Source organism: Syngnathus scovelli, chromosome 2 (genome assembly GCF_024217435.2).
Source record: "Syngnathus scovelli strain Florida chromosome 2, RoL_Ssco_1.2, whole genome shotgun sequence".
In the NCBI taxonomy this organism is placed as follows: Eukaryota; Metazoa; Chordata; class Actinopteri; order Syngnathiformes; family Syngnathidae; genus Syngnathus; species Syngnathus scovelli.
In genome coordinates this window covers 11,159,810-11,174,218 of record NC_090848.1, presented here as the reverse complement: position 1 = coordinate 11,174,218, position 14,409 = coordinate 11,159,810, and the positions used below count along the sequence as shown (strand labels likewise).

The window sequence follows — 14,409 nt, the reverse complement described above, 5'->3', positions numbered from 1 at the left end:
ATCACCCCGTAGTTAGTCAAATATACATTTGGGTATACGTAGTCAAGTAAGAAACATATAGGCGGGAAGGTCGCAGATCTGGCAACCCGCGCTTGCTTCGCTTAAGTTTTCTGCCGCGCGCTAATTGTGCACTGTTGAGCAGACGCATCTCGTGACGCAGTAACGCGAAAAGACTCTTGAGTAAACTACAACCTTCTTGGACAAATATTTGACCGTACAGTATGCATATTTATTCCTATATTACCTTGTTTTTTTACTTCCGTGAAAACAAATGCTTGTTGGCAATTGAGTTTTGTCGAGTAATTGTTATTGCGTTAGGCGGTGTCGTCAAGGGCAAACGAACAAGGTTGCTTGGGCTTTTTTTTTTTTTTTAAGATAAATAAACTTACGCGTCCTTGCAAAATTTCCCATACCATGGTTGCTCTTTTGGTTTTTGGTGAATATTGACGTTAAAGAAGACCGCTGCAGGCGTCTTAATTTGCAGGGCCTAATGTTTTCGTAAACGACCGCTGTGAGTGGAGGCCGAGTTTTTGCAGAGCAAACTTTCTAAAATTGCGTCTTAGCTGAAGCTGCCTAAATGCACTTACGTAAGTTAAGTTTAGTTCTATCGGCAAATTTCCTCTGTTAACTTTGAAGCTCACGAGGCATGTGCAATTACTTGGGGGTCTGTCAGCCATTTTGCCACGTTTTCCAAGATATCTCGGGAGGTAGGTTTTACAACATTTTGTCATGTAAGTTGTATTTTTTGTTTCAGGTGACTCAAAATGGATTCTTTCAATGAACAGGTGAGCTTGCCGGTCTCAACCAGCTGCAAGATTAAGTCCTATCTTTGTTCTCACGTCCCTATTGAAACTTCATTTGTCTTTACTGAATTTGTTTGCAGGAATTTGAGAGCAGCACCTCCCAGGATTGCAGTATGTAAACTTGGTAGTGTCAAAAAAAATGACATTATAAATTTTGTTATTTTTATGTTGCTGGTTCTCACTGCTCAGCTTCCATGCATGCTTTGAATTCACATTGGAGACGGTGTTTTCATGATGAGTCCTCGAGATTTCTATTTAGATCCCTACTGCAACGCATAGGCTGGCTAGAGGTTCTTGACCTGTGCGCTGTTAGGGCGATGCAATAGATCCTCCAGGAGGACATCTCTTGCGCATCTTACATCTCTTAATTCTTAAATATTACTACATGACGTATGTTACTTTTTGTATTATGAGAACTTCATGTGAGAGAAGAAAAAACGAGGGCAGATTTGGAGTCATTCAAAAAGGATTTTTTTGCATCTCAGATTTAACAGTTTGTTGACCAGTGTTATCCGACAAACTTAAAAATGTGCTCTTTTCTTGAAGTGCAAAGTCCAATGTTTGACCTGCAGTCCCGATAATTTTGAGACTTGCTACATTGACGTTATTTACTTTATAGGTCGTGGTGGAAGAAGAGGAAGAGGGAGAGGAAGAGGATTTGCGAGCTCCTTTTCTTCCGGTACTGCTGCATTGTTTTGTTCTACTTGTTCTGGCGCGTTCAACTGTTCAACTGAACGCGTTCAACTGGAATTTATTGAGCTCGAGCTGATTCATAAAATTTCAGGCCTGAGCAGAGAACGCTGCAAGGACGCTATTGTTTTCTCTGCAATCATTCGTTCCATTTTGGTTTACTCTGATCACACATGTTCACTTGCCAACTTAACGTGGCTGCAGAAATGTGCCATCAGAAGCAGAGGGACTTTGAGGAAAGTGCAGCTTGACTAATTTGATAGTGGTTGAGGTCCTGTGCACTTTTAAGGGCTGCTCTTCTTACACATTTCCCCCACAATCATCTTCACTCTGCTTGGTAACACCTTGCCACTTTTGAATAATGGTGCCAATAGTTGGAACCTTCTCAACAAGCTGCTGTTGTGAGAACGGGAACAGTAATGTTTTTGGTACAGCAACAATTTGTTTCATAGTCACTGTTGTTAATTTTTCTTGATCTCCTTTAGAAACGGACAGCTGGAAAAGTCCTGGGGGAGAAAGAGAAGCTTTCAGAGGAAGAGGCAGAGGTGAGACCTTTTCAGACAGTGAATGTTTGTTTTTTGAAATACTTTGCAAATCTTGAGCCCTGCTGTCTTGATGTTTGTTCAATCAGGTCGGAGCTTTGTTGGAAATGGTCAGAACCAATTTAATGGTACTCTTATTACTTCATTCTCTGTTTTATACATTCAGCTTGTGATTTAATCAAAATGTCCTGCATTTCACAGAGGAAAATGGTTCAACCCAGGATAACGGTAGGCTGGTTTAACCCTAATTTTTATCAATGGATAATGACAAAAAAATTAAACAGCTTTTGGACAGTCCTACTGAAAAAACAATTTATTAGAATAACATCTCAATAGTTTGTGAATATCAACATTCTTTTGCCTGTCACCTTCCAGAATTGAATCAACTTCCATATTTTATGCAATTTTTATTTGTAATTTTCTAGTCCTTGCCTTTTTTGTGTGTCCTGAACAGATTTCAGTAGAGGAAGACGTGGCCGAGGAAGCTTCCGTGAAGGTATTTTATAGAGTGAAGTTTAATTTGGAATGTGGCTTAACCCTGTTTTGTTTTTTAATGTATTTATTTGTTTATTTAATTCAAGGTGGCTTTGGAGGAGGTAAATTTCTATTTATCCCCCAAAAAATTTTGGTTTGTTTGCCTTTATGTGCTTATTTGTGTGCATGTCTCGCATCTTGGCAGGATATCGTGGAAACAATGAGGAAATCCTCACCCGAGGTTGTAGAGATTTAAAATGTAATTCTTCAAACATCCTGAGATATTTTTATTTTTTTTAATTTTTCTTCCATGCCAATACAGCAGATACTAAGGAGCCAGAGCCAGAGAACTCTGATGGTAGTGTCCGTAAGTTGAGCCCTTATGTTTTTTAGAAGTTATCAATACAATAGTGTGACAGAGTTTGTAATGAATAAATGGCTTTACTTTAACCCTTAGGACCAAAAGTCACCTATGTTCCTCCAGCCCTCCCTGAAGATGAGGACTCTGTGTTTGCGCACTATCAGCAAGGCATTAATTTTGATAAGTATGACGACATCGTTGTGGATGTGAGTGGAACCAACCCACTGCCTGCCATCATGGTAAAGGTTTTTCTGAATCTCGTAATCAACCAACCTTAATCTTTTGTACACCAGTGACCATATGACCACATTTCCTTGCAGACTTTTCAGGAGGCAACCTTGTGTGATTCCTTGCGAAAAAATATCAGCAAATCGGGTTATTCAAAGCCCACCCCAGTTCAGAAGCACGCCATTCCAATTATCTCTGCTGGTCGAGATCTCATGGCCTGCGCCCAGACCGGTTCTGGAAAAACGGTAAGAAAACGCTAATTGTGGCCTTTGTGCTTCGTTTGGTACAACATGGTTTGACTGTTGCGCTTGTGGTCCTCTAGGCTGCTTTCCTACTTCCAATTCTGCAGCAGCTAATGGCTGACGGTGTGGCTGCCAGCAGCTTCAGTGAGCAGCAAGAGCCTGAGGCAATCATTGTTGCCCCAACCAGGGAGCTCATCCACCAGATTTTTCTGGAGGCCAGGAAGTTTTCCTACGGGTAATATCACGTTTTACTCTCAACCTGTGCAATATGTTGCCGGAGCTTTGTTCCCTTGGTCTCAGGTTTCACCAAGCACAAAGGTTAACTTTTACCTTTGGAGATTTCCATCCATGACTGTAGTGTTGCCTACCTTTATTTAGCCAAGACACAATCTTAGGTAGGGACGGACGGGCTAGTACCAATGCCAGGCATCACTTTCAATACCATTATCGGTGCCTTATTCAATCAATTGGTGCAATTAACTTGCCTAATGTCACACCATTGGCCAAATCAGCATTTCTTATCCCAGACTGCATTGCCAAAGCTTGAATGAACTCAACACCTTGATGGAAATTTGATTTGTCATGTTGCAGAACCTGTGTGCGTCCTGTGGTTGTGTACGGTGGAGTGAATACTGGATTTCAGCTCAGAGAAATTTCCAAGGGTTGCAACATAGTGTGTGGAACACCAGGAAGATTGTTGGATGTAATTGGGCGTGGAAGGGTAAGCTGAATAAATTAAATTTCACCTTGAGAGAACCACTTTGCGTGGACATCAGCAAAACTTTGGCAGTCCTGCTATAGTGGGACCAAATCGTAAGCTTTCGTTTAAAAAAAAAAAACACATTCTGAATGTGCTTGCCTTTGATCAAATGAATGCATTTTATTCACAGTAAGGCCGCAATATTGGAAAAACACACGATATGCAATAAGGTTCTTAAACATAATGATATTGACATTGTAATATTCAACACATACCTAAAGAAATGACATTTTTATTATCAGATTGGGCTGACCAAACTGCGGTATCTGGTTCTGGATGAGGCTGACAGGATGTTGGACATGGGCTTTGAGCCTGACATGCGCCGCCTTGTCGGTTCACCTGGGATGCCACCCAAAGAGAACCGTCAGACGCTGCTTTTTAGCGCCACCTATCCTGAAGACATCCAAAGGTCTGTCTCCTGACAACAGCCATTGCGCACTTGTATTCATTGCAGGCCTCAAAGTAGTTGTGGTTGCCCTCAAGGCCAATTTACAATGGTAAAGCCAATTAAATGTTTAATGGGGAATCGTGAACATGGTTGGTCGTGTATTTTGCTGATCTGCTCCTGGTCATGTTACGGTTGGCAACAGAACAAAAAGCTAAATAATTGCTTATTTTGTGTAGATGCTTCTTCGGTAATGTTTTTGCAGCTTGATTAGCATGGCTGACTAATTTTGAACAGACAAAAATGGTAAGATTTCTCAAAATGTGAGCTCATCAACTGTGCCTTACCAGGATTTCACCATCACCGGTTCACTTTTTTGTTGTTATTGATTTAAAGACTGGCTGCTGACTTCCTCAAGACAGACTATTTGTTCCTGGCTGTTGGCATCGTTGGTGGGGCCTGCAGCGATGTTGAGCAGACATTCGTCCAAGTCACTAAGTTCTCAAAGAGAGAGCAGCTACTTGACCTGCTTAAGACCACTGGTAATTAAAACAGTTTTTAGTCTGATTTCTCACTGATCAGTCAGTATCGGTAGTAATGATCACTGGCTTTTGCAGGAAATGAACGCACAATGGTGTTTGTGGAGACAAAGAGACAAGCTGATTTTATTGCTACTTTTCTGTGCCAAGAGCAACTTCCCACGACCAGTATTCACGGGCAAGTGTTGCTGTCTTTGTCATAATGTCTGCTTGCTTCCAGTACAACTTGTAATGTATTGCGAATGCGTGTCACATTGCAGAGATCGCGAACAGCGTGAACGAGAGCAAGCCTTGGCTGACTTCAGGACCGGCAAATGTCCCATCCTCGTTGCGACATCGGTCGCTGCCCGCGGACTGGACATTCCAGATGTGCAGCATGTGGTGAATTTTGATCTTCCCAACAACATCGATGAATACGTCCACCGCATCGGCAGAACCGGCCGATGCGGTAATGTTGGCAGGGCCGTGTCCTTCTACGATCCGGACAGCGACAGTCAGCTGGCTCCTTCCTTAGTTACGATCCTATCCAAGGTGAGGATCATTATTCCATGTGTAGAGTAGGGCGGAAAAGGTGTAAAACATAAAATGAGATAGCTAATATCACAGTGACTTTTTGTTGATCACAGGCACAACAAGAAGTTCCATCATGGTTGGAGGAATCTGCTTTCAGTGGAGGGGCCACTAGCTTTAACCAGGCCAAAAATAGTTTTGCCTCCTTCGACTCTAGGAAGGTAAGTCTTCTATATTTGTATTTTGTTCCCCCCCATACACAACACCCTCCCCAAATTTAAGCATCCTCATTGTTTTTTCTCTGTGTTCCAACAGGGAGGAGGTGACAGGAGCCAGCCAGTTCCTCAGGTCGCAGTTGCAGATGATGATGACTGGGAGTAGATGTGAAGGCACCCCCAGCAAGCCCTGGCTTTTGTTGCGTGAGCTGTTCCATAGTTTCGCGTGTTGTTTTATCACCACATTTTTGTTTTGAGAGTAGACGTAAAGGTTGTCTCAGTTTAAAAGATAATGTTAAGATATTAATCTAGAAGTTTGTTTGTGTAGTGTTGTAATCTGCATGGTAAACTATTGCATATGTTTTTTTAGAAGTGCATTGCCCAGTTAAACTGGAATTATGGCAATATGGAGGAGGGAATGTGTCATTTAAGTTGTTTTGCTACTTGGAGATAAAAGGTTGCAAGTAAAAAAAAAAAAAATACTTGTGAATTTTTCTGTGTATCAAAATAATTGTCAACCGTGTCCTCTTTTGGGGATGTCCTGAAGTTTTCACACAAAATACGTCTATTATCTGAAAGATAATTTTTATTTATTTTGAAACAAAGCAATTTGAGTTTCTTTACCATGTCATTATGGGATTTAAAGTGCGGGCATCACCAAGAAAGGATGATCCAACTCAATTTTATTTCCCTCAAAAGTGAACTTGCTGACCCTAGTGGTAATTTGAAATAAAATAGTTTTATTCGGATTAAGGACTTGTTTTAGCTAGACAAGTTTGTGCTGCACCACATTGAAAGCTTTTTGCAGAGATTGAACAACTGACCCAAAGCTGTAAAAGATGTCGGTATGAAAGGGAATAGTCACGAATACAGAACCCTGTATAATCCTAATGTCAAATTCTGTGGCACGGCACCCCCTTGAGGATGTTCACGGTTTCTGAACACTGGGTGGGTTTTGTCACTCAATTTGTGAACCATGCGACCAAGAAATCAATCGTTTTTATTTAGCAGGCTCCATTAAATCACATACGATACACAGTCTATAATTATGATGGCGATAATTATTTATTATTGTTATTGAAAGCGGGTGCCCCGCTTCCAGGTTGACTCCGGAACTGATTCCACCAGGTTTTGTCTCCGAGCCGCGGTGCATTGTGGGTCGCAGTCCGACAGTGAAGCCGAGCCAAATATGGCTGCTAACCCCAGGCAGCGGAAAGAGCCTTCAAATGCAAGCTTATGAATGAAGTTTTTAACAGCAAATCCCTCTCGCCAGTCGCAACGGTTGCTCCGATCCAGCTGTGGATGACTTAACGCGTTCCCTCGCCGTAACTGAATTACAAACAAGTGAGGTTAAAGTCTCGTATGAATCCCGACGAGAAGGAGGACTGTGAGTGTGCGCCACCACAGGCCGACATTAGCCCAGAAGGAGGAGCTGACAGGTGGGTACGCGATGAAGAAAGAGTCGGGGATGCTGGGAGCGCTAGCTCGCGGCTCAGCTGTGACCTTTTGCGCCACTTTGCACAATGTTGTCCCATATAATACCATTGTGAATCTATTCAGTTTTCGTTCCACTAAGGTAATTGAAAAAGCGAATTCTTCTAAGTCGGTACAGTCTTTGCTGTATTAGCTTGATACATTAGCTTGCTGGGGTACTTCAATATCATTTTTCTTTCTGTGTTCCTTAATAACAGTCTTTTTCTGTTCGGAGTATTTTAAAATAGGCAGCGAAATGTCATTCTGACCGTTCTTATCAATATTCATTTGCCAAATGTTAACGTTGGCTGGCTTACTAGCTCTTTGCATCTTTCTCGACTTGCACTCCCTGGTGCTTATTAGCTGCAATGCTATGACGTATACTAGTACCTTTTATTTTGAATGTAATGTGCACTCACTGATACTGGTTGTATTTGGTTGCCATTTTTTTTTTCTTCCATTAGACAACACGACGAGACTGAAGTAGACAACCCAGAAGCAAGCCGAATGTAAGTGGTTTTCCAAACACAATGTCCTGTCATACAATAATGTCAAGGTGGTTGTCAGTCAATATAATGCCAATAATCCAGATGCGGCTACGTCAGGGTGGAAAAAAAAGAACTGGTTGAGTCCATACAACAAGTGTGTGGCATAAAGGCAGTTGCATACAACATGACATTCAGCATGCTTTATTTTCTTGTATGACCCTTTTTCTTGTGCCCCTCTTGATTCGTCGTCACTCTTTCGTTACTGCACACCCAGGAAGCGAGCAGCTGCCAAGCATCTAATAGAGCGCTATTACCACCAGTTAACGGAGGGCTGTGGGAATGAATTGTGCTCCAACTCATGGTGTGCCTCGTCTTCCGGCTTCCGCCGCATGGACAACAATGCGGCAGCTGTCAAAGCCCTCGAGCTCTACAAGGTTAATGCGAAACTCTGCGACCCCCACCCCTCCAAGAAAGGTACGGCTTCGGTCTACCTGGAGAATTCGCCGTGTAGCAATACCAAGATGAACCATAAAGTGGTCCACTCTGTACGGGACAATTTCAAAGGTCAGTTCAAATTAAGAATTACATCTGCCTTTGAAAATGTTTTGCCTTTCCCTTATGCATGTTTGTAGCAATGACCCAAACGATTTGAAGAGCGTTGAAGGCCCCATTAAATTTTGGCGCACATTATTTTCATTATTTTTAAAATGCCAGCCCTCATTTGATTGTTTTTGCTTTAGTTGTGATTAGCGTGAATTCAACTCACTTCGTAAGGCGCATACAACGATTACACGGCTATATTCTAATATAAAATACGACTGTTGAACAAAAGGATCCAAACAGACTCAGCTTTGCAAGCAAGGCAGTTTTAGTTGTATAGCACATTTCCTACTCAAGGGAACGCAACGTGCTTCACACTTTCCAACAAGCATCAAGTAAGTAAGACTGAATGTAAAAGTACTGCTAGTCTCTTGTTTGTCCATCTTTGTGATCACTTTAAATTGGATTGCACACGTGAGCAGAGGTTATAGGCCGCCACACAAAGAAAATAAAACTGCGTTAACTCAGTGATTTTTTTTTTTCTTCTTCAACACTTTGTCCTGTGTTGCACCAAGAGTAGTTCACCAATATCTGAAATTCTGCCTTGTCCTTTTTCTGTGAGTTGTCTTTTCATCTTAATCCAGTCACATCCTACTCCACAGATGTGAATTACCTGACAGAGGAGAAAGTGTACGAGATTTTGGATATCTGCGGTGAGAACGAGGATTACTCCCCTCTCATCAGAGTAATCGGCCGAGTGTTCTCCAGCGCCGAGGTCCTGGTGCAGAGCTTCAGACGGTCGAATCCTCACACCAAGGAGGAGCTCAAGTCTCTTCAGGAAAAGGACGAGGACAAAGATGAGGATGAAAAGGAGGCTGCGGCCTGCTCCACCACAGCCATGGAAGAGGACTCCTCGACCTCTTGTTCTTCGTCGCGGCTCGGGGAGGGGTCATCTGGAGACAACGCTGTCCAAAAGCTGGCCCCCGACGAGGTGACGGTAGACATTGAAGCGGTGCGCCGAGTGTACGAGCGCCTGCTCTCCAACGAGAAGATAGAGGCTGCTTTCTTGAACGCACTGGTCTACCTCTCACCCAATGTGGAGTGTGACCTAACGTACCATAATGTGTATTCCCGTGACCCAAATTACCTGAACCTGTTTGTTATAGTGATGGAGAACAGCAACCTCCACAGCCCGGAGTACTTAGAAATCGCCCTCCCGCAGTTCTGTAAGGCCATGAGCAAACTCCCGCTTGCTGCTCAGGCCAAACTGTCGCGACTGTGGGCGCACTACAGCACCGAGCACATTCGGCGCATGGTGGAGACCTTCCAGCAGCTCATCACCTACAAGGTGATCAGCAACGAGTTCAACAGCCGCAACTTGGTGAATGACGACGACTCGGTGGTGGCGGCCACCAAGTGCTTGAAGATCATCTATTATGCAAACGTGCTGGGCGGAGATCTCGATAGGGAGCACAACGAGGACGAGGAGGAGGAGCCCAACCCGGAGTCGAGCGAGCTCACCCTGCAGGAGCTGTTCGGCGAGGAGAGGCGCAACAAGAAAGGTCCTCGGGTGGACCCGCTGGAGACGGAATTGTCCATTCGCACCACTGACTGTCGGCGGCCGCTCATCCCATTCGAAGAATTCGTCAACGAGCCTCTGAACGAGGTGCTTGAGATGGACAAGGACTACACTTTCTTCAAGGTTGAAACTGAAAACAAGTTCTCCTTCATGACGTGCCCCTTCATCCTGAACGCTGTCACCAAGAATTTGGGCCTCTACTATGACAACCGCATCCGCATGTACAGCGAGCGACGCATTACTGTGCTGTACAGCTTAGTGCAGGGCCAGCAGCTCAATCCGTACCTGAGGCTGAAGGTCCGCCGGGACCACATCATTGATGACGCTCTGGTCAGGGTATGTGCGGCTCAGTCCTGTGCTTTCAAAGATGAAGATCATATTGATAACTGAAGAAATGTACTTCTAAACAGCTGGAAATGATCGCGATGGAGAATCCTGCAGACTTGAAGAAGCAGCTGTATGTGGAGTTTGAAGGGGAGCAAGGTGTCGATGAAGGAGGCGTTTCCAAAGAGTTCTTTCAGCTGGTGGTTGAGGAGATCTTCAACCCAGATATCGGTAAGACAACCCAGCCTTAGCGACACGTCACTAAAACCCAAGTGCAACTATTTGTTGAAGGAAGCCATGGGAACATTTGCAACCAGGACTTTATGTAGGTGGGTATTTTCCACTGTAAAAGCAGGGCTTTAAAAAAAGAAAAAAAAGAAAATAGTAACATTTACATACATTACTATATTGGGAAAAATGTAAGCAAAATGTCAGTAGAACAGGAAAATATTTTTTTGTTCTGATTTCCTAAAACAAGCCTCAAACCCTCCTACCAATGTTGTGAAATAGCCTTCCTTCAGCGAAATGCGCTGCTGAGCGGAAAGAAGGCTTGGGTATTAATGCGGCAAGTGTTGTATTCCTCTGGCAGGCATGTTCACGTATGATGAACTCACCAAGCTGTTTTGGTTCAACCCTTCGTCATTTGAAAACGAGGGCCAGTACACGCTGATCGGCATAGTTCTCGGCCTTGCCATCTACAACAACTGCATTCTGGACGTTCACTTTCCAATGGTGGTCTACAGGAAGCTGATGGGCAAGAAAGGAACCTTCAGGGACCTTGCCGACGCCAACCCTGTAAGAGTCCAGTTGTCAGTGATTAAAGCTGACTGCTTTTATTTACGGCTGGACTTTTTCCCCACTTGTGCTGAGCAGATTCTGCACCAAAGCCTGAAGGAACTTCTGGGGTATACCGGAAGTGTCGAGGAAGACATGATGATTACGTTCCAGATTTCTCAGACGGACCTCTTTGGGAACCCACTCATGTATGACCTAAGGGAAAACGGGGATAAAATTCCCGTGACGAATGAAAACCGAAAGGTGAGCCACGCCCGCTGTCTTGCTACAGATGAACCGCAAGACACAATTCTTTTCATCGCTCAATGTATGCAGGAGTTTGTAGCTCAGTATGCGGAGTACATGCTGAACAAAAGTGTGGAGAAGCAGTTCAAAGCGTTCAGGAGAGGTTTCCACATGGTCACCAACGAGTCACCGCTCAAGTACCTCTTCAGGCCTGAAGAAATTGAGCTACTGATATGCGGGAGCAGGGTAAGGGCAAGGTGACACGGGTCAAGTGCGTTTCTAGTGTGTGTGTCCAAATGTGGCGGCTTTAGGTGTCAAACTCTTTTTTATTTTATTGCAGGCCACATCATGGTTAAGATTTCCCTCAGAGGGCCTATATGCGTGTGAAATCATTTAATTGTGCAGTGGCTGGTCAGTGCATATTAATGACTTGGTCATTCAGCTCAAGTTCCTTTTTTTTTTTTTTAATTGTCCAGAATTTAGACTTCATGGCACTAGAAGACACAACGGAATATGATGGAGGCTACAATAGAGATTCTCGAATCATCAAGTAAGTTTATATCAACATCAGAAACAAATTCCATGCATACATTTTTTTTTTTTGTTATGTAAAAATGTATGTGGTGTCTGGTGTGAATATCTTGAGATGACCAACAGCAATTTTCCCTCTTTCTGCGGTGGTGGCTGGGTTATTTAGGGAGTTCTGGGAGACGTTGCACTCTTTTGGTGAGGAACAGAAGCGCCTCTTCCTTCAGTTCACCACAGGCACTGACAGAGCACCCGTGGGTGGGCTTGGTAAACTGAAGATGATTATTGCCAAGAACGGGCCGGATACCGATCGGTGAGCGCCAGCCACGTTTCTGTTACTATGGAAAGCCATTTGTGCATTTATTCAGGTCCATCTACTGGTACTCTATTTGTTCTCATGAGTACAAACCCAATTCTAATGAAGTTTCAACGTTGTGGTAAACGTAAATGCGGATTTAATAATTAGCATCACGTGAGCGAGACAACTTGACATTAGTTAAGAGTCAGTCATAGACAGATGTAATGGAGAATCCCGTCACTTTCCAAAATAAAATACTTTTCAGCCTTGTGGAATTATTGTTTTGGTTCATTAATGTAAAATATTATACAGTGCTATATTTTGTAATAAAAAACAAAAAAATGTTGCTTTTTGCCAGGGTGAGGGCAGCTGAAAGACGTTAATGGCCTTTTTATTTCTATTCATTCCAATGCAGAAAGATGAGTTGAGACACGAGTGTTTTGAGTTACTCTCCGCGCTGCGCAAAGAATTAAACTTGTATCTCAAGCACCACCATACAAATAAGTCTGTAGAAACCCTAATCTATGGAGCGTACTTGTGTAAGGATGTCAAGGAAATTGAGTAAATTCACAAGTGGCTTTCCGTATACCATCGTGCATATGCAAATATCTCCTGATGATTTCATACATTTCCCCTCAACAGGCTACCAACATCTCACACTTGTTTTAATGTGCTACTGCTGCCCGAATACAGCAGCAAGGAGAAGTTGAGGGAGCGACTGCTGAAAGCCATAACCTATGCCAAAGGGTTTGGCATGCTCTGAGCCCACCCCACCGACATCCCCTCCCCGGCATAGTACCACTCTTACACTACCCGCTCCCAACGCACTGCGAATAGACTTTTCCCCCCAACCCATTTAGCTCTGCCCTTTTTAAAAAAAATAAAATAAAAATAATGAATAAAAATCCGAAGCAATGTAAGCGACAGCAGGAGAAAATTCCACTGTGCCTGCATTATCAAACAATATAATCTGTCAGTGTAAGCACAGAGATCTTCTGATCAAAGTATCCACATCCACTTGACGTGGGTGTGCTGCTGCCTCCCCGCTTACCTTTATATGTACAGAGAGGATGATTTTTCTATTTATTTTACGTTTAATCTGCCCCCCCCCCCATCTTAATGGTGCAACAAAGGTTATTAATATTTGCAGATGGGACAAACAAGTCACCATCATCCAGGATTGTTGAACAAAAAACTGTCCAGTAGAACATTGTAGAAAGTAAAAAAAATAAATAAAAAAAGATACAAAAATTAAAATAGAGTAGCCTTTCCTGGATTGTGAATTTTCCCACTGCGGGATTAATAAAGGTTTATCCCATTCGTATTCTTGCTCTTCTTAAAAAAAAATTAAAAAAAATAAAAAAAATCGAAAAATGCACTCTAAACTCCCCCCCACCCCCCGCCCCCTACCCTCTCAGTTGTCATTCATTTGTGGGGATGAGGTGCTGAACACACTGAGGTCTTGTCAGATCTGTGTAAGTGCACTTAGACTTTTTTTCCAGAATGTTTGTGGTTTTAGTTTTGGGCCCACAGGTCACCACGATTGTCTGAAGCATTTTTTAGTTACTATGTTGACAATACTGATGAAATAAAAAAAACAACAAAAAAACGTATTTATATATCGGCACGCTTGGCACTATGATGTTGGACCGGTCTATATAATAGTTGCTGATTGGGTGGAATCCAAAGGGCACTTTATGTTGGCCATTTGTGCCATAAATAGATTTTGTGAACAAATGTTTCAGAAAATGGGGTCGTTTCACCCATCGGAAGTGAAAATGGACTCTTGCTGTTATAGCTTCCACTCCCGTGCCATTTTGGGCCCGATTTGTCATTATTTTAATTTCGTCCACGACAGATCCAGCCAACCAAGGGGCCTTACCTAAATTGTTCTTGGAAAGCATATAAAATACATCAACATAATGAAATATGATTCAGCTGAAACTAAGGCGTCTAACCCAACCATTGCCTGATTGATAGATGAATTAAATGGTGTGCCCCAATATTTTTGTCTTGTCTGTGTGTGTGTAGTATACATGCAGTGGATAGTCGACACGCCCGGCAGACTCATTTATACTGTAAGGCAGGGGTGTCAAAGTCATTTTTTTCACGGGCCGCATTGTAGTCATAGCTTCTTTCGGAGGGCCATTATGACAGTCAACCCAAATAAATGTATGAGCACCTCATATTATATACAGTAAAAGCTACAAAACAAACTGACAATAAAAACTGGTAAAATATTAAAAAAAAAAGATATTAAAAGTGAAGGCAATTTGCAATTCTCGTAATAACACGAATTTTATGCACAATTGGTCTTCACGGGCCACATAAAATGATGTGGCGGGCCGTATCTGGCCCCCGGGCCTTAAGTTTGATAGGTGTGCTTGCATGATTATGCAAGTTCCCGCCG

At 43.0% G+C, this 14,409-nt stretch overlaps 2 protein-coding genes across 2 annotated transcripts; both read left to right on the top strand.

Moving 5' to 3' along the window:
- Window positions 1-91: 91 nt before the first annotated feature.
- On the top strand, window positions 92-6,239 carry ddx4 (DEAD (Asp-Glu-Ala-Asp) box polypeptide 4). Its single transcript, XM_049755529.2, has 21 exons — window positions 92-219; window positions 755-785; window positions 884-914; window positions 1,423-1,482; window positions 1,979-2,038; window positions 2,125-2,163; window positions 2,237-2,263; window positions 2,490-2,531; window positions 2,617-2,631; window positions 2,715-2,750; window positions 2,832-2,876; window positions 2,967-3,109; window positions 3,191-3,343; window positions 3,421-3,575; window positions 3,932-4,061; window positions 4,343-4,509; window positions 4,882-5,027; window positions 5,103-5,202; window positions 5,285-5,555; window positions 5,651-5,755; window positions 5,850-6,239. The coding sequence occupies exons 2-21, from the start codon at window positions 765-767 to the stop codon at window positions 5,913-5,915; spliced, it is 1,812 nt and encodes a 603-aa protein (XP_049611486.1). The 5' UTR covers window positions 92-219; window positions 755-764; the 3' UTR covers window positions 5,916-6,239.
- A 658-nt stretch (window positions 6,240-6,897) lies between these two features.
- LOC125989308 (ubiquitin-protein ligase E3A) lies at window positions 6,898-14,004 on the top strand. Its single transcript, XM_049755526.2, has 11 exons — window positions 6,898-7,188; window positions 7,687-7,731; window positions 7,985-8,274; window positions 8,913-10,165; window positions 10,240-10,384; window positions 10,743-10,948; window positions 11,027-11,191; window positions 11,264-11,419; window positions 11,650-11,723; window positions 11,871-12,014; window positions 12,642-14,004. The coding sequence occupies exons 1-11, from the start codon at window positions 7,112-7,114 to the stop codon at window positions 12,760-12,762; spliced, it is 2,676 nt and encodes an 891-aa protein (XP_049611483.1). The 5' UTR covers window positions 6,898-7,111; the 3' UTR covers window positions 12,763-14,004.
- The last annotated feature ends 405 nt before the right edge of the window (window positions 14,005-14,409 follow it).